General features: G+C 33.9%; 1 protein-coding gene across 1 annotated transcript in view; it reads left to right on the plus strand.

Annotated features, from left to right (window-relative positions):
- Window positions 1-24966, plus strand: part of LOC143071010 (uncharacterized) — a 71579-nt gene that overhangs the window by 6701 nt on the left and 39912 nt on the right. Inside the window, exons 3-6 of the mRNA XM_076245100.1 lie at window positions 16349-16399; window positions 16755-16960; window positions 23632-23779; window positions 24157-24255. Of these exons, the coding sequence (XP_076101215.1) occupies window positions 16349-16399; window positions 16755-16960; window positions 23632-23779; window positions 24157-24255 (504 nt within the window). The remainder of the gene's footprint in view (window positions 1-16348; window positions 16400-16754; window positions 16961-23631; window positions 23780-24156; window positions 24256-24966) is intronic.

The following is a 24966-nucleotide window of genomic DNA, read 5'->3' on the forward strand; positions in this document are numbered from 1 at the left end:
AACTATCCTTGATTTGTACCAAACTTGGACAGAAGCTTGTTTATGATCATAATCAAGAAGAAAATTTTGTAAAAATAAATTTCCACTTTTCCGTATTTTACTTATAAATGGACTTAGTTTTTTTGCCAGAAACAAAACATTCACTCTGTGGTTTAAGTTTTAAATTTTTTTATTATGTTCTTAAACTATCCTGGATTTCTACCAAAATTGGACAAAAGCTTGTTTCTGATCATAAGATATTATTCAAAAGTAAATTTTGCAAAAGAAAATGCCACTTTTTCCGTATTTTACTTATAAATGGAGTTTTTCTTCCAGTTAACATTACATACAGTCTTCAGTTAAAGTTTATAAAACATTTATTAGATTCATAAACAATCCTGAATTTTTACCAAACTTGGAAGCTTCTTTCAACTTTCAATCAAAAGACAGTATCGAGAGGGAAATTTTTATTGATGCATGTTTTTCCTCATTTTTGTAGAGTCTGCGAGACACTGGGTTTCGCGGAACCCTTACGAATTATTTCATATAAGTAAGGCCGTTAGTTTTCTCGTTTGAATTGTTTTACATTGTCTTATCGGGGCCTTTTAAAGCTGACTATGCGGTATGGGCTTTAATCCTTGTTGAAGGCCGTACGGAGACCTATAGTTGTTAATGTCTGTGTCATTTTGGTCTCTTGTGGACAGTTGTTTCATTGGCAATCATACCACATCTTCTTTCTTTTTTTATATTGGCAACGTTTATTCGTATTTTTATTAAATCAGAAGTAAATGGTATCAGTTTTAATCATTTGAAAGAATTTGTGTCATTGAAAATATAAAAAATTATTGGACGTTGTAGAGAGATACATTCGTAAGATTTTTATAAGATCACTTACTGAAAAGATTTTTTGGAATTACCTAAGAAAATATAAAAAAAAATAATACGTGTTTCTATACATGTAATCGTAACAAATGCATACAAAGCCAACTTATTTCAGACAACTGGGACAATTGGAATATGATATCTTATTCCATAATTAACTCAAAATACTTGAATGAATCATTTCTCAACTATTCGTGGTTGGTCATTTTTTTTTCATAGTGTCTTTTATGTAGCAAAATCAGAGAATCCGTGTTCACCCATAGATTCTCATTTTAACAAGTTTTCATAAAATACTTGGTCAATCTGCAGACTCAATTCTGTAAAAAAAATAGCAGAATTTGTTTACAGATGATATATATATATAAATCCTGATCTAATAAAAGACACCGCACTCAGAGTTATAGTTTTATGAATTTAATAAGAAAAGCTCCCCCTTTAAATATTGGCAGTGAAACCAAATGAAAATACTAGTACTAGTAGCACATATTGGTTTTATATATTCTATTAGGATTTACAAGCTTTAAGTTTGTGTAATTATATTCATGACACCAAATTAAGCTCATACCAATAAATTTGATATCTTTCGACAATGTATATGTAGTTTGTTAGACAATGATTTCCTTAAGCAGCTGGGCACGGGTTCTACAGATATGCTCAAAACAAAAATATAAAACGTATGGTAGTACTTATGTCGAAAATGTCATAAATAGAACAAGCAAAAGACTCTTAGGTAAACTTTGCCAAGTTAGTTGCAATTTAAGTTCATGTAAAACGTTGACTGAGACAGTTGCAACATCTCAGTCTATATAGATTTGGGCGTTAACCGACGACAATGTTATGCAGTAGTATCAAACACCCGAAAGGAGCGGTTAATCAATATTTGATACAATTTGAAAAAAAAAAATGTTCTGGTGTTATGTTGATAAAACCATATGTCCTTTTAATTGTTGATTTAAGATTGTGTATCATCCATTCTGTACAAATTTTAAGTTCTACGCGTAATAATTCTCACTAGGAGGTCTTGTAAGATTAATATCAAAGTACATTAATAACGCATAAATGTATTGATCAATCCATATGCTTTCATATAAGATCTGTCACACCTTTTTGTGTTTGTTTTATAGTAATACATGTATATATTGCTGTTCTTGTTTAAGCAGGGATCATGGGTGGGGTTGAACACAAAGGAAACAACCAGCTATGGTGGCCGGTTTAATCCATTTTTGCGTTTTCGCGTTTTCCCCATTCATATTCTTTAGGGCGAAAAAGAGATATTAAAGATATTTCATATGTTCATCCTATACAATATAAAACCCATAACCGGAAAGTCGCGGCTATCAAAAGGCCCCAACATAAAAATATAAAACAAATCAAATGAGATAACTATTGGCCTAATTTATAACAAAATCATAAATGAAAAACAAATATGACAGACAACAACTTCACTACAAGCTCCTGACTTTGGATAGGCGCATACATAATGTAACAGGGTTTAACATGTTTGTGAGCGCTCAACCCTCCCCTAACATTTGACAGTGATGTAACAGCACAACCTGTAAACAAAACTATGAAAATCAGTTGAAAAGGGCTTAACTCATCAGATAGATACAAAGCAGGAAACATATCCTACAAACAGATAGACTGGACGTGGCATAGTATTTATACATCCATAATAAAAATTAAAAAAGACCGCACAGAGCACAGATCTGAGAGAACTCGTAGTTACTCAGAACTATAGACAGTTCTAAGCCAATACCAATTAATAATCAAAGTACTGAAGTACTGGACATCGGATGACCGCAAGTTTTTGCGGATGGTCAAAAGCACTTGTCATAGAAAATTATCCCATCTCTTTACCTGAAACTGAAATGTTTTTTTTTTGTCTGAGACAAGTTCGTGCGTGGATGACGAATAAATGACAGGAAATGCAACCTCACAGTAATAAATATTATATTGTAGTGATACAAACAGAGACATCAGTATACACTTGTTTGTTGTTATATATTATATTAATATAACAGTTACATGTTTATAAAATTTTAATCCATTTGTATATCATTCTTTCTACTATTCTAATAATAGTGCAGTGCAAGTGCATGGTGGACACTCTTCTGTAAATAAAAAACCGGTCCTTGCCGGGATTGTCACAAAACGTTCTTGAAATATTCTTCTGCATGCTTTTACACAATTTTTCGGTACGTGTGCATAGATATTATCAATGAGTTTTTACTTATATATATATATATCTAACAGCAAAACATTTTCATATTATTAATTTGTGTTCTAAACAAATATATTTTTTATCAGTGTTCATTGAAGAGATGTATAACAAACGATATTAAGGAATGTTATTTTGCACTCGTTAATATCCGCGTATTTATCATGTTTATAGATCGGTTACAAACCCAAAACGAAAGTTATGTAACGGAAATCTAGGCGATAGCATTTACGTCGGAATGCCCTCACGGTCATCGCGATGGATTTAAATTGTAGACGTCATTAAACGTCAAAGAAAAACATGAACTTGTGCAATGTCAAAATATAGGATCAACAGATTGTAGTACTTTGAAGATGTATGTGTGTGTAAGAATGATATTAAAGTTTTGTAATGTAATTTACTTACTAAAAATTCTGTGATTTTTTTTCGAAAAAGACAAACTAAATATTTGTAGAAATATGAAGAAAACGCAAGTTAGGAGCCTGTAGCTCAGTACACGTAGTTGTTGTTAATTCCAGTCTGTAAATTGCTTTTCGTAAATTATTTTGTTTAAATTAGACCGTTATTATAATAAAAAGAAGATGGGGTATGATTGCCAATGAGAGAACTCTCCACGATAGACCAAATGACACAGACATTAACAGCTATAGGCCATCGTACGACAAACAATGAGCAAATCCCATACCATAAAATCTGCTATAAAAGGCCTCGTTAGTTTTTATCGTTTGAATTGTTTCACATATTTTATTGTTGGATCTATTAATAGCCGACTATACTGAGTATGGCTTTTTCTCATTGTTGAAGGTAATACGGTTGCCTATAATTGCTTACACCCACTGCATTTGAACCCTGGTGAATATTTGTCTCGCTGGCAATCTTACCACATCTTTAAGCTTTTATATTTGAACTATCTTTCAGTAACTATTAGTATCCATAGATCGGTACTTTGTGGGCTTTAGTGTCGTTGTCCTTTTCGCCAAGGTTTTTTTTTTGCGCAGGGTTCGTGCCGCTTTATGACGAGTCTAGCCATTACCAATTATTTACTCAGTTATTATTAAAAAATCATTCATCTGTAACGATAAACTCATGAGTTTACGCGGTATTACCAATTCAAAGACTTTAAAGATAGATAAAACAAGTGAAACTGCGAGCTACTGCTCACTGATGATACCCCCGCCGCAAGTGGATAATATTAATAGTGTAAAAATATGCAAGTGTTCGGTAAACAGGAAGTTGTCGAGTGATGAATCTGAAAACGCATCACACGGTATAGCTGACTTATATAAATCCTGAAACCAAATTTCAGAAATCCTTGTATTGTAGTTTCTGAGAAAAATGTGACGAAAATTTTCAACTTGGCTATCATGTGTAAAATCATACAAGTGTTCGGTAAACAGGAAGTTGTCGAGTGATGAATCTGAAAACGCATCACACGGTATAGCTGACTTATATAAATCCTGAAACCAAATTTCAGAAATCCTTGTATTGTAGTTCCTGAGAAAAATGTGACGAAAATTTTCAACTTGGCTATCATGTGTAAAATCATACAAGTGTTCGGTAAACAGGAAGTTGTCGAGTGATGAATCTGAAAACGCATCACACGGTATAGCTGACTTATATAAATCCTGAAACCAAATTTCAGAAATCCTTGTATTGTAGTTCCTGAGAAAAATGTGACGAAAATTTTCAACTTGGCTATCATGTGTAAAATCATACAAGTGTTCGGTAAACAGGAAGTTGTCGAGTGATGAATCTGAAAACGCATCACACGGTATAGCTGACTTATATAAATCCTGAAACCAAATTTCAGAAATCCTTGTATTGTAGTTCCTGAGAAAAATGTGACGAAAATTTTCAACTTGGCTATCATGTGTAAAATCATACAAGTGTTCGGTAAACAGGAAGTTGTCGAGTGATGAATCTGAAAACGCATCACACGGTATAGCTGACTTATATAAATCCTGAAACCAAATTTCAGAAATCCTTGTATTGTAGTTCCTAAGAAAAATGTGACGAAATTTTCAACTTGGCTATCATGTGTAAAATCAGACAAGTGTTCGGTAAACAGGAAGTTGTCAAGTGATGAATCTGAAAACGCATCACACGGTATGGCTGACATATATAAATGTTGATACCAAATTACAGAAAGGGTGGATGTGTAGTTCCTGAGAAAAATGTGACGAAAGTTTCATGGGACGGACTGACTGACGGACGGACTGATGGACGGACTGACGGACTGACGGACTGATGGACGGACGGACGGACAGACAGAGGTAAAACAGTATACCCCCCCTTTTGTAAAGCGGGGGTATAATAACCATATCCGTGAAATAAACATGAGGGAAATGTGACCTTTAATCTCAATACGCATGATATTATAAGCTGATTTAGTTATCACAAAAGGGGGGGCATATATGAATAATACATAGACATTTTTCTGGTAACTCTTCAAACGTTGGCTTACTACGAGTGCGGGTTATGCTTACTCCTACGACGGACTTGAGAACTGTTCAAATTGAGGTTCATGTGCGAATTTCATTTCCATTTTGGTATATATATTTTTAAACGAACTTTTTAGATATAAACATTCATCCGTTTATATTGTTATATCTTTAGAATATGTTTTATTGTTGTGAAAATCCAAGAAAGCAAACCTGCAGCAGCTGGCATACTGTGAATGTTACAATCTAATTAAAATATAATTCTCTGATTTCGTTAAACTCATTTGAGTTCACATATACGAGCACACGAGTTAATATGGATCAGAGTTTTAATCATATATTGTGAATTTTAGTAAAGATCAGAAGACTATTTATGAGTGATCCTGCTTGGAGTGAAATAAACTCTAAGCGAAGTTTGCCCAACCTCACTTACTCTGCACAATGAATACTAGACTAGTATCTTCTGCCATAAAATGCTTAACAGAATGCATTGACATTATGCGACACATCAAGGCTTTGTAGTGGTTTCCTAAATCTGTGGTTAATCTTAGGAAACAACAAAGTTGGGATTTTACTCATGTGGTATTTCTGTGTGATGTCTTGATACAAACTATTAAAAGATACTAGGCTTATGGTTGTGTATACCAGACGCGCGTTTCGTATGCATAAGACTCACCGATGACGCTTGAATCAAAACATTTAGAAAGCCAGATCAAATACAAAGTTAAAGAGCAGGCTTATATAACTCTGCCCAGGAACCTTTATGTTTCTATTTGTTTATAGTCAGATTTATTTATGTGTACTTCTGCATTTATATAGATATAAATCATATCAAAATTTTATCTATTAAACGATGTTTCATGACAACGCCCCTTTAAATGAATCTAAAATCTCAAAGCAAGTCTTGGTGACAGGAGCTCAATATATTCTAATCTTCGGAATTTAAAATTGTTATTACCTCAGTACATAATTTGAAAGAAAGAGTAGAATGGTTTAAAACGGCGCTGATATGAATAAACAAACAATTGTCAATATTTGCCGAGCCAGTTAGAATTTAATTTATCTTCATTTTTTTTGTAAAAGCTTAATATGCCTCACTCACGCCTAGATTATTTCACTAAAGGTGAAATTTTGATTAGTCTGGGTTAATCTTCTAATTTAATTTTACTTTATGTACACATATTAGCATGGTGAAATTCCAAGTCCGAGACCCATATGACCGGGTTGTTGGTCACCTCCGTCATAATAATTAGTTTCTGGGGGAAACTAGCGGTAGTTAAGATAAAATCCAAAGTACTGGAAAGTTTACATATTTATTTCACATCCATATATTTCAAATATTAAAACATAACTGCATAACAACATACAAACAAATATAAAATACAAATTCAAAAGACTGATTGACATACGGAAAATGAACCAATCAAATATCTTTTTATTAAATAATATTAATTCGCGTTTTGCCGAAAGCGGGGATTACGGATTACAAACATGCTTCGTATAAGTTTGTCAAGAATGGCTTTCGGCAGTTATCACTTAGTGTCAAATTATCTATATTCTTTGTTACAGAACCTTTTATCTTAAAGACAGATATAAATCTTTGATAATTAATCTGAATGAAAGGATTATAGCTAAGTGTAAAATACAAGTAACTTTTGAATAGCGTAAAATACAATAAACTAATAAATTATTAAAACGCAATGAGGACTCGGAATAATAATAAAAAGCATAGATTAAAGAAATATACAAAATCCTAAATGTGAACTTTGAACGAACAATTGTCGGGTCATATTACCCCGTCGGTCCATATCTGATACTCCCGTATCAGCATGTGTAAATTATGAACGAATACTATTTCAAAATGCATAGTGGAAAAATAAAAAAGAGCAAATTTTATTTACATTATTTACAAGCGCGCTATTACGAACATTTGTCGTCTAAAATTTTCTCTCTCAAAATATGCTGAAAGGACCTGTAATTAAATCTAAGTGTGTCTAAATACCAACACGAATAAATCACGAATCAATATGTATAAAACGAAGAGTCTGTAATATTTGCCACCATGCAAATAACATATGAACATGCACTGTGTCTGTCTCACAGAAATTCGATACTTTAATCTATATGGGAATATAAAATAAATCAGTAAATATATATATATATATAAGCATTGTCATTGCATAAAGTCATTGTTCTGTCAAATAAATCTGTTTTCATCACCAACTCTATTTCGGCCTGAAATAAACACTAAGAATATCACGGAGATTCTCTTCAATTTGAACTTTGTTTCTACATATTTTAAGTTTCAGGAACATTTGTCCGAACTATTTCTGTAGCACTATACGAATATTTATGTACAAATTTTTGTACTAATACAGTCAATACATCTATGTGAATGTAACCATTTATCAAAATGTCGCTTATACCTGATATCTTTTTCAAACAAAATCGCAAAGTGTAGATCATTTCGATACTTGAAAAGGCATTGTATAGAATATCGCAATACTGATTGTAAAGTTAAAAATATAAATTTGCAAGTAAATAAAATCTCAACATACTCATCTAAAATCTTATGACAACTTGGCTACAGATACAAAATGCTGGTAAGAAATAAAGGGGGAAAGGGGGGGGGTCAAACTGTTGAACTTCAAATTGAGAATATTAGAAAATAGAACATAAGAACGAAATAAGTATAAAACTCAAGTGTAAAAATCTTTCTAATTGTAAACATGCTGTGTGTTTTAAAACTAAACAGGTTCTGATGGAAATTTTAAGACACTCTATTGTCTGAATAAAGAAGTTCCTTTTAATACTCTAGTATATGCGAATGAACTTGTGTCGTGGTGTTGTTTGAAAAAAATGCATTTTTTTGAATTAAAATAAAAGTTTAACAATGGTTTCTTTAAATGCAAAAGCAGTTAAAAGTATTTTTCAAGGTTTGATCGTTTCAGTATAGGATCGTCACTCCTATATTGAAACTCCTTTGAACACGAATTGGGTGACGAATCCAAGTCATGATCGAAAGGGGTCGAAAGAAATGCCAAAAGTTGGGTACGAAAGTACCCGTTATACCATTGTTAGAACATGAAAATAACACCAATTTTTGTAAAAATTGCAGTTACTTGATGTATGAATTGTCACTGATGTTTGTCTGATTATACGACCATTAACTTGTGAAAAAAAACACTAGGTCCAAATTTACGACAAACATACTATGACAACCCAATATAAATTTAAATGTTGTTATATTAGTAACATTCCCGTTTGAGGTAAAAAAAAATATGACTTTATTTTTTTTGTATATGAAGTACTTGATTATGTTACTATCTATCAAATTGCGATGTAAAAAACAGCGAGCTTGTACATTGTATGTAAGTTTTGCTATTTAACTTGAAAAATGATGTGTAATTGTAATGTATAATTCTACAGAAGAATAAGGTGGAAAAAGGGGGGGGGGTCATTTTTATCTCTTTGTTTTACGTGCTTTTATACGTTTAGTCTGATCCATACGAACTTTAAATTCGTGTCTTAATTCTGGAGGAATATTTTCTTCCGGTTCCCATGAATTGCTTGTGCTACCGAAACCTAACCATTTTATGTAATAATGCATTTTATTGTTTATACGTTTTGCTTTTACTATCCGTTCTACTAGATACAGATCTGAATCATCGTTCTTTCGGTCATCATTTGTGTGCCGTTGTACCTGGGTATCGGTTTGTGAAGGGTCATTTGAGTCTGGCTGTGTATCCGATTGAACAATTTCATCGTCATTCTCAGCAATTTCCTCTTCATTGTCATCATCGTCTGACATTTCGTCGTCAGTTGGAACATCTACATTGTTTGTAGGCCTGTCTTGTGGGTCGTAAAACTTCTTTAGTCTGTTGACGTTGATAAGTCCTTTAATTGGTACATCGTCAGAACAGCGCCGGAGTCTATACGTGCTTTTACCCTTAACTTCTGTTATGTAATACGGGCCTTGCCATTTATTACACAGTTTTCGGGATAACCCAACTTCCGTTTTTTTAGTATCTAGCCATACTTTATCACGAATGTTGTAAGAAATTTCTCTTGCTCTTTTATCGTGCTGTGCTTTGTACTTCTTTTGTGCTTCGAGTGCATTTTCCCGCGCTATTGCTCTAGCTAAAACTAAGTGTTCATGTAACTTGTCTATATACTGCTTAGCGACTGGTCCGACTTTGGAGGGTTCTGTTAAAACTGTGTCAATAGGCGTTCTGCATTCTCTTCCAAATACGAGGAAATACGGAGTGTACTGTGTCGATTCAGTGCATACTGACGTGTTCATAGCATGAGCAATACTTGGTAATTTGTCTGGCCAATTTAATTGGTTGACGTTAATGCATGTGCGAAGTTTTTCAGCTATTGTCTTGTTATTCCGTTCGCATGTACTGTTTGTTTGGGGTCTGTAACTACTAGTATTTATCTTTTGGATTTCGAAGATATTGCAAACCTCCTTCAATATATTCGACATGAAGTTTTGTCCTTTGTCTGTCAGGATCGCATCAGGCGCTGAATAACGGCATATCCACTGGTTATAAAATAGGTCAGCTACATCTTTCGCGCCTGTATGTTTCATAGGAAGTATTTCCATAAATTTTGTGAATGAATCGACTATTAGTAGAACGTGTGTGTAGTCGCCGGAACTTTTTCTAAATGGTCCTAAGATGTCCATGTGTACTCTTCTAAATACGTCCAGCACAGGAAGTGGTTGCAGTGGTGTCGGGCGCTTATGGGCGTCAGGTTTAGCTTTTTGACACTGCATACACGTCTGTACGTACTGTTGAATGTCATTGTACATACCAGGCCAATAGTATTTATATCGAATTGTATGGTAAGTACGTTCAATGCCATTGTGTCCACCGAGTAAGCTGTCATGGTATGACTTTAGGATATCGTCTCTTAGGGTTAATGGTACTGCCAATCGTTTAACTATCCTATCCGCTCTGTGACCTTTTCCTTTCGGGTAGTATAAATGAAATAATACATCATCGTCTATGATATAATCTTGTGATTCAATAACCGTTTGTCTAGCTTGTCTGGTCTTGTCAGGTAGTTCTTTATCCAATATATATTTAATGACATCTTTGAAATTTTCATCTGTCCGTTGATCATTTACTACTTTTTCTTTTGGACTTGTGGTTATTTCACAAATGGACGCATACGGGTCTAACTCGATGAAAGAGGCTTCTGTCTGTGTTGACGACTCGACTGTAGCTGTTTTAATAGTAGCTATCTCGTTGTCATATGGTCTTCTACTTAATGCATCAGCGTTACCATTAGCCGTTCCCTTTTTGTAAATTATTTCATAATCGTAGCTTTGTAGAAACATAGCCCATCTTGCAAGTCGGCCTGTGATTTTCTCCTTCGTGAGCTTCTGGATGTGTATAAGTGCTTCATGATCTGTATATATTCTGAATTTTCGGCTAGCCAAATAAACATGATATTGTTTAACTCCTTCAACCAACGCTAAATATTCAAGATCCCTGATACAATAGTTCTTTTCAGCTCCTCGTAATGATCGTCCACCATAAGCAATGACTTGTTCTCTGCCTTTATGATCTTTTTGTCCAAGAATGTAACCAATAGCGATCTGTGAAGCGTCCGTGTAGAGTATAAAATCTTTTGAAAAGTCTGGAAACGCGAGTATTGGAGATGAGATTAAAAGTTTCTTTATCTCTTCGAATGACTGTTGGCAGCTCTTGTCCCAAATAAATTTAGCTCCTTTCACAAGCTGTCTGTGTAACGGGTTAGCAATTTCAGAAAAACCTTTAACGAACTTCCTGTAGTAATTTGCCAGTCCCAAAAATGCTCGGACATCTGTTGTATTTTGGGGAACTGGAAACGTTTTTACTGCATCTGTCTTGGTTGTGTCAACAGCAATTCCATCTTTTGATAAAACGTGGCCTAAAAACTTTACTTCTTTTGCAGCGAAAGTACATTTTGTTGGTTTAAGTTTTAGATTGGTTTCCCGTAGCTTTTGAAATAGAATCGTAAGGTGTTGCAGATGCTCTTCAAATGTTCTTGAAAAAACGAGTACATCATCCATGTAGACTAGTGCATTTTTCCAGTTAATTCCGCGGAGGGCTTCGGACATTACAAGCTGAAAAGTGTGCGGACTGTTAGAGAGGCCGAATGGTAGTCGGTTGAATTCGAAGACTCCTTCGTGACATGTGAATGCGGTTTTATGTTTAGTTTCTGGATCTAATTTTATTTGATGGAATCCATTGAACATATCGACGGTACTATAGAATTTCGCCTTCGCCTCGCCTAACATATCAACAATATCGTCCATTTGAACAATCGGGTGCACTTTTTTAGTCGTCAAAGTATTCAGGAGACGAAAATCAACGCAAAACCTATACTGTGGCGTGTTGGGAGTTGACGATGCTGACTTTGGACTCTTCTTTTGGACTAAACAAATGGGACTCGCCCATTCACTTTGTGACGGTTCTATGATATCGTATTTTAACATCTCTTCTACATGTTTGCTGGCTTCTCCTTTAACGGCTGGTGATTGCCTGTAGAACCTTTGTCTTACAGGTTGCGCGTCGCCTGTTTCAATACGATGGGGATGGAGATCTGTACAACCAAGTTCGGATAAATTCATAGCAAAAACGTCCCTATTTGTACCTAACATTACCATTAGTTTTTGTTTTTGTTCTGTTGTTAAATCAGAGTCAGAAAAATTGAAATTTAAACTTTTAGCTATTTCGATGTACTTTGCTTCATTATATTTATTTTGTGTACCCTTATCTATTGAATTTATTTCTATTGTGTTATCAGTGATTTCACTTGAAATCGAGTTCTCTATAATTTCACTGAACTTGCCTATATTTGTGTGTTTTGATAACCGTACTTTGGCATTTGTAGGATTAAGAACTTGTAAAAATGTTTTATTGTTTCTTATTTGTACTAGACATGTGGCACCTACAATATTCTGTTTACCAACCAAGGCTGGGTTCGGTTCAATAATACCTAATTTAGATTTTATACTTTTGTCAACAGTTTGAACGGGGATAATGACTTCTGACCTACTGGGAATTACTTCATCGTTAACTAAAGAAATAAAGCATATGCTATTGTCATTATTATCACCATTAGTAAGGGGAACTTCAGTAATACCAGACTGTAGAACAAGGGTTTTGTCATCAAAATTAAGCCTAGCTTTTTGTTGATCTAGGAAATCTAAGCCAAGAATAATTGAATGTGCGAAATTTTCAAAAATATGAAAGGTTTGTTGCATGGTTAAACGACCTATTTCTATAGGGACATCAATTGTTCCTATTCCTCTTAAAGATGCTCCACTTGCTCCTGTTGCAAGAAGAGATGCCTTTTTAAGTGTAACCTTCTTATGCAAATTTGCATAATAAAAATCTGCCGAAATTGCGCTAATAGTAGCTCCAGAATCAACCATAGCCATACCAAAATGATTTGCAACCCGAATTTTAATTAAATTTGATGCTTTTGTGTTATTAAAACCTGTTGCCGAAATAAATTTTGTTGGTTGCGCCGAAAAATGTTTTTGTTTTGATCTACACATTTTTGCTTTGTGGCCTATGGATTTGCATTTATAACATTTTATTCTAATAAAGCGACATTGAGATGGTATATGGTCACACTCACCGCATCTGTGGCATGGGTTAAGTCTGCGTTGTCGTCTTGGCGTTCTTGTACGTTGTTCAACTTGGCGATCATCATTCGAATTAAGAAGTGGTTCCACCATTGTTGGTCTGGTTGTAAGTTGTTTTATTGTATTACTGTGAACGGCACTAATTTGTTGAAACATCATATCTATTTTAGGTTTCAGTTCTGACATAATTTTGTCTTCAGCTTCCTTCTTCTCGCATTTTCCTAAATAGTGAGAGTTTGCTTCCACTGACCGCAAGCGCACTTCTGCCTCTTCGACTGTTTCCGGCCATTTACCGAGGGACATAAGTCTAACAAGTTCTGGTTTACATCTATACTGCAGTTTCGTCAATTTGAATTGTTGTCCCACATCTTGGTCTTCAGACAAAGCGTTAACTCGGTTAATAAATTCTGCAACAGATTCTGTTTCTTGTTGTTTTAAATCTATAAAGTCCGAAAGTTTTTAAAAGTTCTGTCCGTATGAAATTTGATACTTCTTCAGAAATTCGCATTTTAAATTTTCACGAGTGTTTGTTAAATCTTCCGGTAATCCATTAAACCATATTTGTGCGTTTTCTTCTAGAAATAGTGGAAATGCATTACAAAATTTAGATTCATCGTAATATAACGAAACGAAGTTCTCAAATAATTTCCACCAACGACTTGGGTTTTCGGTAAAGTCACCTTTGAATTTAGCTAATAATTTAGTAGGATCCATTTTGAAATCAGTTGTACAGATCTATATTTATATTAAAAGTTCATCATAGTTGTGATAGGAATATGTCCAATGGAAACGGAAAACACATTTTTTCTCTTCTTTCGTCGTTTCATTTCCTCGCAAAAATTTTGTCAATAGCACTTATAACGAAATATTGGTAATATTAAAAATACATTTTGTCACTCGCTTGGCGTTTGAGGTACACTTCTGAGATCACGGGTATTAATCCACCACATATGACCGGGTTGTTGGTCACCTCCGTCATAATAATTAGTTTCTGGGGGAAACTAGCGGTAGTTAAGATAAAATCCAAAGTACTGGAAAGTTTACATATTTATTTCACATCCATATATTTCAAATATTAAAACATAACTGCATAACAACATACAAACAAATATAAAATACAAATTCAAAAGACTGATTGACATACGGAAAATGAACCAATCAAATATCTTTTTATTAAATAATATTAATTCGCGTTTTGCCGAAAGCGGGGATTACGGATTACAAACATGCTTCGTATAAGTTTGTCAAGAATGGCTTTCGGCAGTTATCACTTAGTGTCAAATTATCTATATTCTTTGTTACAGAACCTTTTATCTTAAAGACAGATATAAATCTTTGATAATTAATCTGAATGAAAGGATTATAGCTAAGTGTAAAATACAAGTAACTTTTGAATAGCGTAAAATACAATAAACTAATAAATTATTAAAACGCAATGAGGACTCGGAATAATAATAAAAAGCATAGATTAAAGAAATATACAAAATCCTAAATGTGAACTTTGAACGAACAATTGTCGGGTCATACCAACCACCGAATCTGCCGTTAGTCTATAAATTTTCTTATGATATGCAAATTCCTCCGATGAAGAGACAAAAATCGTCGGAAGATCATTTATCATATTGAAATTATTAATAGGTTTGACTTGAAACAAAGATCCCTGACAACTACATGTATGTTAATCTTTTTATCCTTACGTGTCCTCGTGAAGGTGACGAACTTATCATCGTGTTGACTTTCTACCCATACAAGTGTTAACTAATTTGCATTTGTAGTACTAGTTTTTATTAAGGTTGATCACATGCAAATAAACTAAAGCTTAACGAAACCATTACATGCATGTGACAGACCTGGTAAAGCATACTTCAGTTGGATGGTTAGTTGTCTTATTAACCATCATATCAAATCTTCTTATTTTTATTCGGGACTCAATAACATTGACTAAGACTAGGAGGATTTTTACTCATTATAGTATTGTCAGTTAACAAAATGTGAAGCCAAAAAGACTAATAGCAAGTCTTCTCCATACTTTTTAAAGTCCTTCAAGACAATAAATAACATATGGCACAATAATTCAACACAACTAGCTTTGCATATAGTTTTCGTTTGTTCTTGTAACTGTATAAGCGCGATTTATATCAGTATAGATTATTTATTCTCTTCGAACTTATTCTTATATAATTTCTAGCTTGATTTATTTACTCAATAATAAAAAGTAAATTCTATATTTAATAACAAAAGTGCAAATGCTGAAATGTCTCGCCTTCTTTACTGATCATTGAATTTATGTTGATAGTCCTAAATAAAGCTTTACTACAACCACTGGTATCACATAAACTTAACATGATCAAAGAAAATGAGGTCATTCAAGGTAAAATAGACCAAACTGGAAGTACATGCACACCTTACAATTATTCGATACACTAAATATGCTTTAAATATAGTTGACCTATTGCACTTCACAAACTTAACTAAGAAAACTTCACATTGATCAATAAACTTTGAAAATGAGGTCAAGGTCAGATGAACCCTACCAGACAGACATGTACATCTTACGATCATTACATACTTTGAATATAGTTGAACAATTGTATATAGTATCTAAGAAACAAACTTAACCAGGAAAACTTAAGATTGACCAATGAACCATGAAAATGAGGTCATGACCAGATGTTAATTGTCTGACTAACATGTACATCATAAAATGTTTCATAAACATATGACAGATGGAAACTTCTTAAAATAAGGCATCTAGTCACAAAGTATAATGAATACTGGTCTTCTTCAATCTGAAACATTAAAAGAAGTTTGTTGACGCCTCCGCCTTATCCCTCATGATGTTGAGCTTTCTACGACAGAAATAAGTATTACCTAATAAAACCAGAGATAACAATTAACCGGCTTAGTCGGATTTGATGTTTTTTTTTGGAATAAAAGAAAGCAGTACTGGCTATAAATCCAAGGCAAGTTTACTTGAGGATCATAAAAGAAGAGAGAAAAATGTTTGAAGTCACGATAGTATTCTGCAAGCTAGATAAACATTATCATCACCGTCTTAATTTTGAATTGTCTTCAATAAGTTTTCAGTGAAAGTAATTAAGTAATTAGTGTTAGTTATATAGAAAAACATGCGTCCTTTACAGAAGTATTATGATTGTCTTTCTTTTATATAATTTGCAGTATGTAAGTCGCCGTTAACAGCAAAAACAACATTAACTTCAAATTCTCAAGGTAAGATTACTTAAATCTCAGCTGCAGTGTCAGACCCCTTTTTATTTTTAAACATAAAGTAAATATATCAAATAGAATAGGAGAACCTTGAAAACTCTAGAAAACTGGAGATTTTAATAATTTACGTTATATTGGAACAGCAAACTCAAATAGATTAAACTTGTTCTCTTTAAATTTGAGACTGAGCCTCAGTGATAATATTTCGATTTTAAAAACGCTGTTTATCAGTTGTCTTATTATAAATTACAAGCCGTCTGTTCAAGTAGAATACAATATGCTTAAAATAAAAGGATTGTCAAATATTAAAAAGGTCCTTTCCTCTAAACATAATTGTATATCTCTGGTCATTTATAAGCTGTCAACAATGGTGAATGGTGTGGACAACAAGGTCAGAACAACTGGATCGAATTTGATTTCGGAACATATGTAGGGATCAGAGAAGTGGTAATTGGAAAACCAGCCAATTCTATGCAAGGTCATGTAACAAACTTCAATATCCAGTTCGTTGGAACACAGAGTCAGACTCTACAAAACTACGGGAGTGATCCTACTAAAGCAGCGGTGAGTTCAATTGTATACAATATATCAGCAGTTGTATGACTTGTATTCCTAACAGCTTGTATTATATGTCTCTGGTGCTATTATGTACACAATGAAATGCCATTTATGAAGACATTGACTAAAGAAATGGACCAAGAATTGACCTTGAGGTTAAATATCCGATAAGACAACGGTTACATGATCCTCCTGCCACCTCTCTCCCTGTACGCGAGCAGAGGTGATTTAGGGAGGGGGCAGGGGACCCTGACCCCGGGTGCTACTTCCTATATTTTTAGTGGTTTGAGTGTGCCGCAAAACAGGGTCCCTTTTCATGCCCTGTTGGTTAAAACAGGGTCCCCTTTTCATGTCCTGCTAGTTAGAACAGGGTCGCGTTTTCATGCCCTGCTGGTGACAACAGGGTCTTTTTTTAAACAAAGTATTTGTCTAGAACAGGACCATTTATTTAACGGTTTAGGAGCAGAAAGAGTTGACCAGAGATCTTTTGTTTTGCCTTTTCCTGTCTTAATCCTTGGTCAATTTGTAGTATAAGGGAGCTACCATTTGATTTTTATGGGGGGGGGGGGGGGGGGGGGGGGGCTAGGATGAAAATTGAAAAAAATAGGCAGGACAGGAGTTTTGAGTAAAAAAAAAAGGCAGGATGAGACACTTTGCAAAAAAACAAGGCAGGATGACAATTTAGGTAAAAAAAGTCAGGATAAACTAATAAAAAAAAAAGGCAGGACCGAATAGAGTGAAAAATAAAAAGGCAGGACAGAGATTACAACTAAAAAAAAATGCAGGACAAAATTTTTCATCCTAGCTTCCCCATAAAAATCAAATGGTAGTTCCCTAAAAACGTCTAGAACAGGGTATACATTTTCTGAACGTGTGTAGAACAAGGTATATGTTTTAGTCAACATGTCTGTTTAGAACAGGGTATGTTTTTCAAAATGTTGACTGGTTAGAACAGGGTATGATTTGGCAAGTGCTGTCGGCACAGTTATACACTAAAGGTTAGTCAGCAACCCCCCCTTCCCCCCCCCCCCCCCCGGCCCCCGCCTTTTTCTGGGATTTTTTTGTTGATCACATAGGGAAGCACTGTAGCATGACCGGAGCGGGCCCCCTCTTAGGCAGTCAGTGGGCCTCTACTTATGATATAATATCTGGATCCGCCACTTACAGGCTCAGTATAAGCAATGATAAGTAACACTGGGTGCATTACTGCTTTGTGTTGTCCTGGAAATGGTATTGTAAAGTGTATTTTTTTTTGCGGGTTGTGAGTATCTTACTTTTTGGTAAATGAGATGCGATGCTACCAATATGTTAACTTACTGTGTATGAACTATGAAAAGGTTGAGGTAACCGTATTGTATCAAATTGAAATGACAGACCAATTAAGTGATAAGCCCAATAGATAATGTTTATTCTTCTTCTTCTGTATGTATTATACTTCCACTAAGGAACACCAATAATTCAGTGTTGTAGCACTTTAAACATATGAATCCATGATATCTCGGCCTATAACAAAATCGGACTATAACAAACTCGGACTATAGTTTTTTTATTATAGTCCGATTTTGTTTTAGTCCGAGTTATCCAGCAGCGAAACATATATACACTATATACACAGGTTCTCCATAGGTCCACTCAAGGAAATATGTACATGTATACACGACCTATACTACTCTTTAAAGTCTAAAGCTGGTCTCAACACTATAAGTAAAGTTTATAGTCCCAGGTGCTTCGATATATACGTTAACAAGGATAATATTATTTAACAACAAACATCGGATTGCTTTCCCCTATCTCGGATATCCCCTGTGCCGTTGGTTTGAAAGTCGATGAAAAAATATCACTTTTTTAAATACTTATGATTCATTGAAGCATATGGACCCTACTGAAAACAATAATAGATTAGTCATGTGAAAATACTATGGATAAGGCCGGGACTCAGTGGCGGATCCAGACATTTTCATAAGTGGGGGCCCACTGACTCACAGGCGCTTGGGTCTATGATCACAGGCACTTGTTTCTATCCAAAGGAAGGTCGACTATCCATATAAACAAACAAGTGCCTGTGTCTATGATACAGATTTTTTTTTTTTTTTTTTGGGGATTAAAATATTCAATTTTCTATATTTATAATACATATATATCACTTCTGTGCATGTCTCACCTAGTTTCGAGTGATTTAAACGACCCAGAGAAAAAGTAAAATTGGTATTTTCTCTGGGTCGTTTTAATCACTCTACACTAGGTGAGACATGCACAGAAGTGATATATATGTATTATAAATATATATATAGAAAATTGAATATTTTAATAAAAAAAAAAAAAAAAAAAAAAAAAAATCTGTATCATAGACCCAAGCGCCTGTGCACTGACTGCCTAAGAGAGGCCTGCTCCGGTCATGCTTCAGTGATTATCTATGTAATCAACCAAATATTTCCCAGAAAAAGTGGTACCCGGTCCCCCTCGATACCACTCTTAATCCGCCTCTGGGACAGGGGGACGGGAACACATTCTCATTGGTAGTTGAAAACAGACATTATATGTTATTCAGATATCAGACAGTTCAGCTCAGGGGATATAAACTCTAAGGGGGGATGTCACAGTATATACACTGTCTGAGACCTGAATTACACATATATTACAGATTACCCCTGACTTCACAATGCAGCATGTTTATTCATTAAATGTTTATTGTTTCTTTAACATTTTGAGTAATTCATTTAAATGCACCTTTTTTTATCTTTACAATTTTTTCCCGTTAAAAAATAGTTTCAATAAAGTTTTTAGATATCATATATTTTGTGTTTGTATGTGTGTGTGGCTTTGTTTTTTACAACACATATATATTGAAAAACCCAACCTAATATGTTCAGCATACGTGAAGGATTTTCTAATTTGCTGTGAACATAATTTTATTGTGTATGTAATAATTTATACATATGTAATAACACTTTTATCATTAAATTTAAGTATTAAAAGTATAAATTGCGTGATTTTGTATTAAAAATGTATTATTGACTGATGAACGTCATTATTTTCCCTCTGTGAGCCTCTGACATTCCTTAGTGTTCTGTATACATGTAGCTTTTGACTATGTCACATAGTAACCAGTGTTATGATGACATTTTTCAGGTCCCAGTTTGGGTTAAAAACATCGTATATACCCAAGCAGTTTCCTGAATATATACTGACACCCCTGTGTTGTTATTCAATCACTAACATTAACACATAATTTGTAATTGGTAATATATTGTATTATATGTCTCCGTTTAAAATAAGTTTTGGGTTCATTATAACCACGGCGCTTGAATTTTAGTGATATACTAGAACACACCCGTGATATCGCGGGTCCGTGACTGAATTAAAGTATATAACTATGCGCAAGCCTTATCTTAGTATTAGTACTGTCATCTGATAAAGTCATGCCGATTATAAGATACACAATTTTCTCTGCTTTCAAATCTTTCTGTTTGAACCCGTCCAACTGGAACTTATCAATTATTGGTAATATTAATTATTTGGAATACAAAAGGTCCTGGAATGGAGTATTTTTTTAATTAACAGCATTGTCCTATATTAGTTATAAATAAAGTTGAATTCTTTGATTCACTGTTTTACGTCATGCCCGCTAACAAATTGAAACTTATTTTTAGTCCAGATTTTTAGTATTCGTATTGTTATCTTAGAAAGTCTTACGGATTAAAATACTACAATAGGTAACAATTTGACAATTTAGTAGTGTCAACCCTGTGATTAGGACCCGTGTATATAGCATATTAATCCTGAATACACCGTTTGGTGGTGCGCCTGTCAGATGCGGAACGTACAGATAAGGTAATAGGTAACAGGTGATTATACTATTGGTATCGGTATTGGACTCTACCCGGAACTTCCTAATTATTGGCAATATTAATTACGTGGAAAACAAAAGGGCCTGGAGTGGTGTAATTTTCAATCTACACCTTTGTACTATATTAGTTGTATATAAAGTTGAATTCTTTGATTCGTCGTTTTTACGTGATGACGGCTGACAAATTGGACCTCGTAATTTTAGTATTATAGATGTATCTGTATGTGTATGTGTATCTGTATCTGTATCTGTATCTGTATTTGTACGTTGAAGATACCAACTCTGGCTTTTAATCTACGGGAGTATTGGCGGTGTTGAAGAGCAGCCTTGAAGCTCTCAACTGTATCTGCGCATACTGTCTTCCAGTTGGTTCCAGTGTAGTATGCTCTTGACAAAGAAAAAGTTCTTATATGGATCGGTGTTGCTACGAATAGTTTCTAGTGCCTTGATATTGTTCTTCACTGAATTTGTCACTATATTGGCACTTACAAAATTGTCAAATGTTTTAGGTTTGATTTTCCTCTTAGGTTTACTTTCAACAAGAAAATCGTCAGGATTAATAGCTGGGACCAAATCCTCAACCACTTTATACAGAAATTTGATTGTAGGTTGTCTAGTTCTAACTTTGGTGACCGACCCCCTCTTCTCTAGACTTGTAGTCACCTGTAATGAATCTGGCTGCTCTGCATTGAATTCTTTCCAATTGATTTATATCATGTTGAGTATATGGGTCCCATATTTAATGGCCTCATATTCTATAGTTGATCATACTAATGATATATATGCGTCTTTTTGCAATTTTTTGGGCAGAAGCGTATATTTCTTCTTAGGAAGCAGAGCCTCAAATTGGCTTTCTGGCTACATTTGAGTATTGATATATGTAAGTGATACATGTATGAAATTTTTTTTTAAATACTGTTTTATATATAATCCATGTATAGGGGTATTTTAAAAAAATTTTTCATACATATATCACTAAAATTCAAGCGATGTGTTATAACCTTTTGGCTAAAATGGCCGTATTTACACCACAAATTTGACTCTGAGTGCAGACAAACCTGTGCACCTTTGAAAGTTTTAAGGCATGGCTGAACCTAGATAAATAAATTTTGAATGCATTTTATGGTTCAGAAAATTATAAACTTTTCTGAATTTTGCTTTTTATTTTTTTTCATTCCTGCAGAAGGTGCCAAAATAAACTAAGTTGGGAAAATGTTTGAGAAGCTCCTCTCATATAATCAATGTTGTGAGTAGTATTGATTTAAATGGACAATAGACACCTGTAAACAATAAGTGATTTAAACTGTAACTGAATGAACCGTATCATACTAAGTCTGAACAATTCCTTTGCCCAAAATATTTAGATTTAGTTCAGCTTTGTCATTGAGGCTTCAATATACCATAATCATGTTTTCATTTTTAATTCCATTGAACAGTTATTTTGAATACTTTCTTAGATATGTATTTTTTCAATCATTTATAACGAAAACGTTGAAATAATATGCATTTGTACAAAATTGCCATTATGGTAAATTTGACACTAAAAGCAACAAAATATAATAAAACTTTCTTATATAATTAACACCTACCTATAGTTTTTTTAGTTATATTTATTCATCTTTATTGAAAGTATGAAAAAAAGTATCATTGTGTTTTCATGATAATAGCTCAAAAATAGTTAAAACTTGATGAAAAATTGGAAAATCATTAAAATTGGGTATTTTCAAAGGGCCATAGCAAAAAAAGAAGTGCACCACCATATGATTTTTTCTTCACCAATTATTTTTTAATCTTATAAACCCAAAAAATTGGTAAAGAAAAAAAGTTTAATTCTAGAAATTTTTGGCTCCTCAGAGGTGTACATCCTTTAATAAAAGACTGTCTAGCTGGTATTAATTTTGCTCTCACATGGTGGGCTAGGTGCCTATAAAGGCATTTGGTGAAAGATTATATATTTTGTCCTTTGTAATGATGATAAAGTTGGAAAGGATGGCCACCATTTTGGTTTTGGTACAATGTTTTGGTTTGTTGTCTATTGTTCCAGGTTAGGGGGATATATGAGCTTGCCTCTTGCCTTTGTTAGTCTTGTATTATTTTTAATTTTAGTTTCTTGTGAACAATTTGGAGTTTAGTATTGCATTCATTATCTCTGAACTAGTATATATATTTGTTTGGTGGCCAGCTGAAGGACGTCTTCGGGTGTGGGAGTTTCTTGCTGCATTGAAGACCTGTTGGTGACCTTCTGCTGTTGTTTGTTCTATGGTCGGGTTGTTGTCTCTTTGGCACATTCCCCATTTCCATTCTCAATTTTAACTTCACAACATTCTGTATCAATCTAATTAAAATTAAATCCTGTAATTGCTCCCGTTCTGATAAGTCATGCATCAAGATGCGACATATCAGAACAGGAGCAATTAAAGGATTTAATTTTAATTAGATTGATTTGTGTCTGCCTCCTCATTTCAGGAGCTTGTAATTCAGTGGTTATTATGAGATGTTGTCAGATAGTCAGATTTTGTTAGCATACATGATACCTTTCATTTTATGGTATGAAAATATTGGAATATGCTCATGCTGTGATATAGCCTTTTTGGGCTCCGGTGGCGTAAAGCAAACACCAATCAATCAAGCAATATTTTTGGGGTTGTTTTACATTTTAAATATTAGAGCCTATTTTAGCTTAATGTATTTTCATCATAATTGTCAGAAAGCTGTACAATGAGATGCTAATCCACATTATTTGGTCTCTTGCAAAAAGTTCTCTCATGGACAATCATATAACTCATTCTTGTTTATTTATTAAGCTTAATATATGGTGGATTTTTTATAGGAAGTCAAAACAGGACTAAATGACCATGTTGGCAGTTCAACAATATCATTAACTGGTGTTGCTGTTTCAAAGTTTAGAATCAACATTGTAAACTACAACAAACAACCATGTCTCAAAATAGACCTACATGGATGCACTAATTTTGAAGGTAAGTATTCATTATATACCTATATGGAGAAAAAAAAATTTCAGAACAAAAGGTCATTCTTTCAATGAATCAACCTGGACAATACATACCATGTTTCAATATATGTGAGGTAATTATTTTCCTTGATAAAAATGCAAACAATAATTTACTTCAACATTTGATTAGTTTGACATTTGTTGTTGACAATTTGGGTATTTATTTTTTAAAGTTATATCATTATAGGTTTAACACAGAGATGGCTCCTATCTCGATGATGTCTAGTTATAAAATACATTAAGTAAATTTTGAATCACTGAAATTGTGATTCAACACATATTACTAGTTATTAATAATTACGTTGTATATCATTAATTACCTAATCTTTGTAATGTTTGTAGAGTTATGTCCTCAAGGATGCCAGAATGGAGGTACATGTGTTTATGAAGAGACTTGTGCCTGTGCCAGAGGTTTTGAAGGACAGTTATGTGAGAAAGCCAGTAAGTTTTGTATACACTTTGTATTAGGTTTACCACTCTATTTCTCTTGAATTTTATGAATAAGAAGTTTCATGCTCAGCTCAGGAATACAGATTTACACTGCAGTTTTATATATTATAAGATCATGACTATTTTGTGATTAGTTAAATATGGAATGTTTTTGTTACCGGTAGTTACTTCATTTGTTAGAAAGAGCCCATGGTATTATGTATCTGTAAGTAGCACATTTTCCTGAAAACCGTCTGGGAAGGAACAATTTCTGTAATAATAGTCACCTAGACCTTATGAATCACTCTCTGTCTCATTTTATTTATTACTCAGAAATCATTGATGATTTATTTTAAACTTATATTTTACAATTACTGTGGATTCATTATTATTCATTGATACAAATTTTTGTGGGTTTCGTGGGCTACAGGTGAACCACAAATTCAAATGTTCAATCAATAACATATTTTCAATAGGCTTTGTAGATCTTTGTATGCAGAGATGGTCAAAACCACGAAATCAAATGGTCCTAGACCACAATTGTCGTCCCTTGATTTTCGTTGTTCACAAATATAGTACCTAGTGTTGTCAGTGGGTTACATTTGTACTTGCCATTAATTTTTATTCCCCATTCCAAATTTATTTGTCCATGTTATTGTTTAATGCCTCAAATTGCAAGGAGGGGGGTGAAATTACACTGGGTCCAGAATTTTAAAGGAAAGT

The sequence above is a fragment of the Mytilus galloprovincialis genome, chromosome 4 (assembly GCF_965363235.1).
Source record: "Mytilus galloprovincialis chromosome 4, xbMytGall1.hap1.1, whole genome shotgun sequence".
NCBI classification, from domain to species: domain Eukaryota; kingdom Metazoa; phylum Mollusca; class Bivalvia; order Mytilida; family Mytilidae; genus Mytilus; species Mytilus galloprovincialis.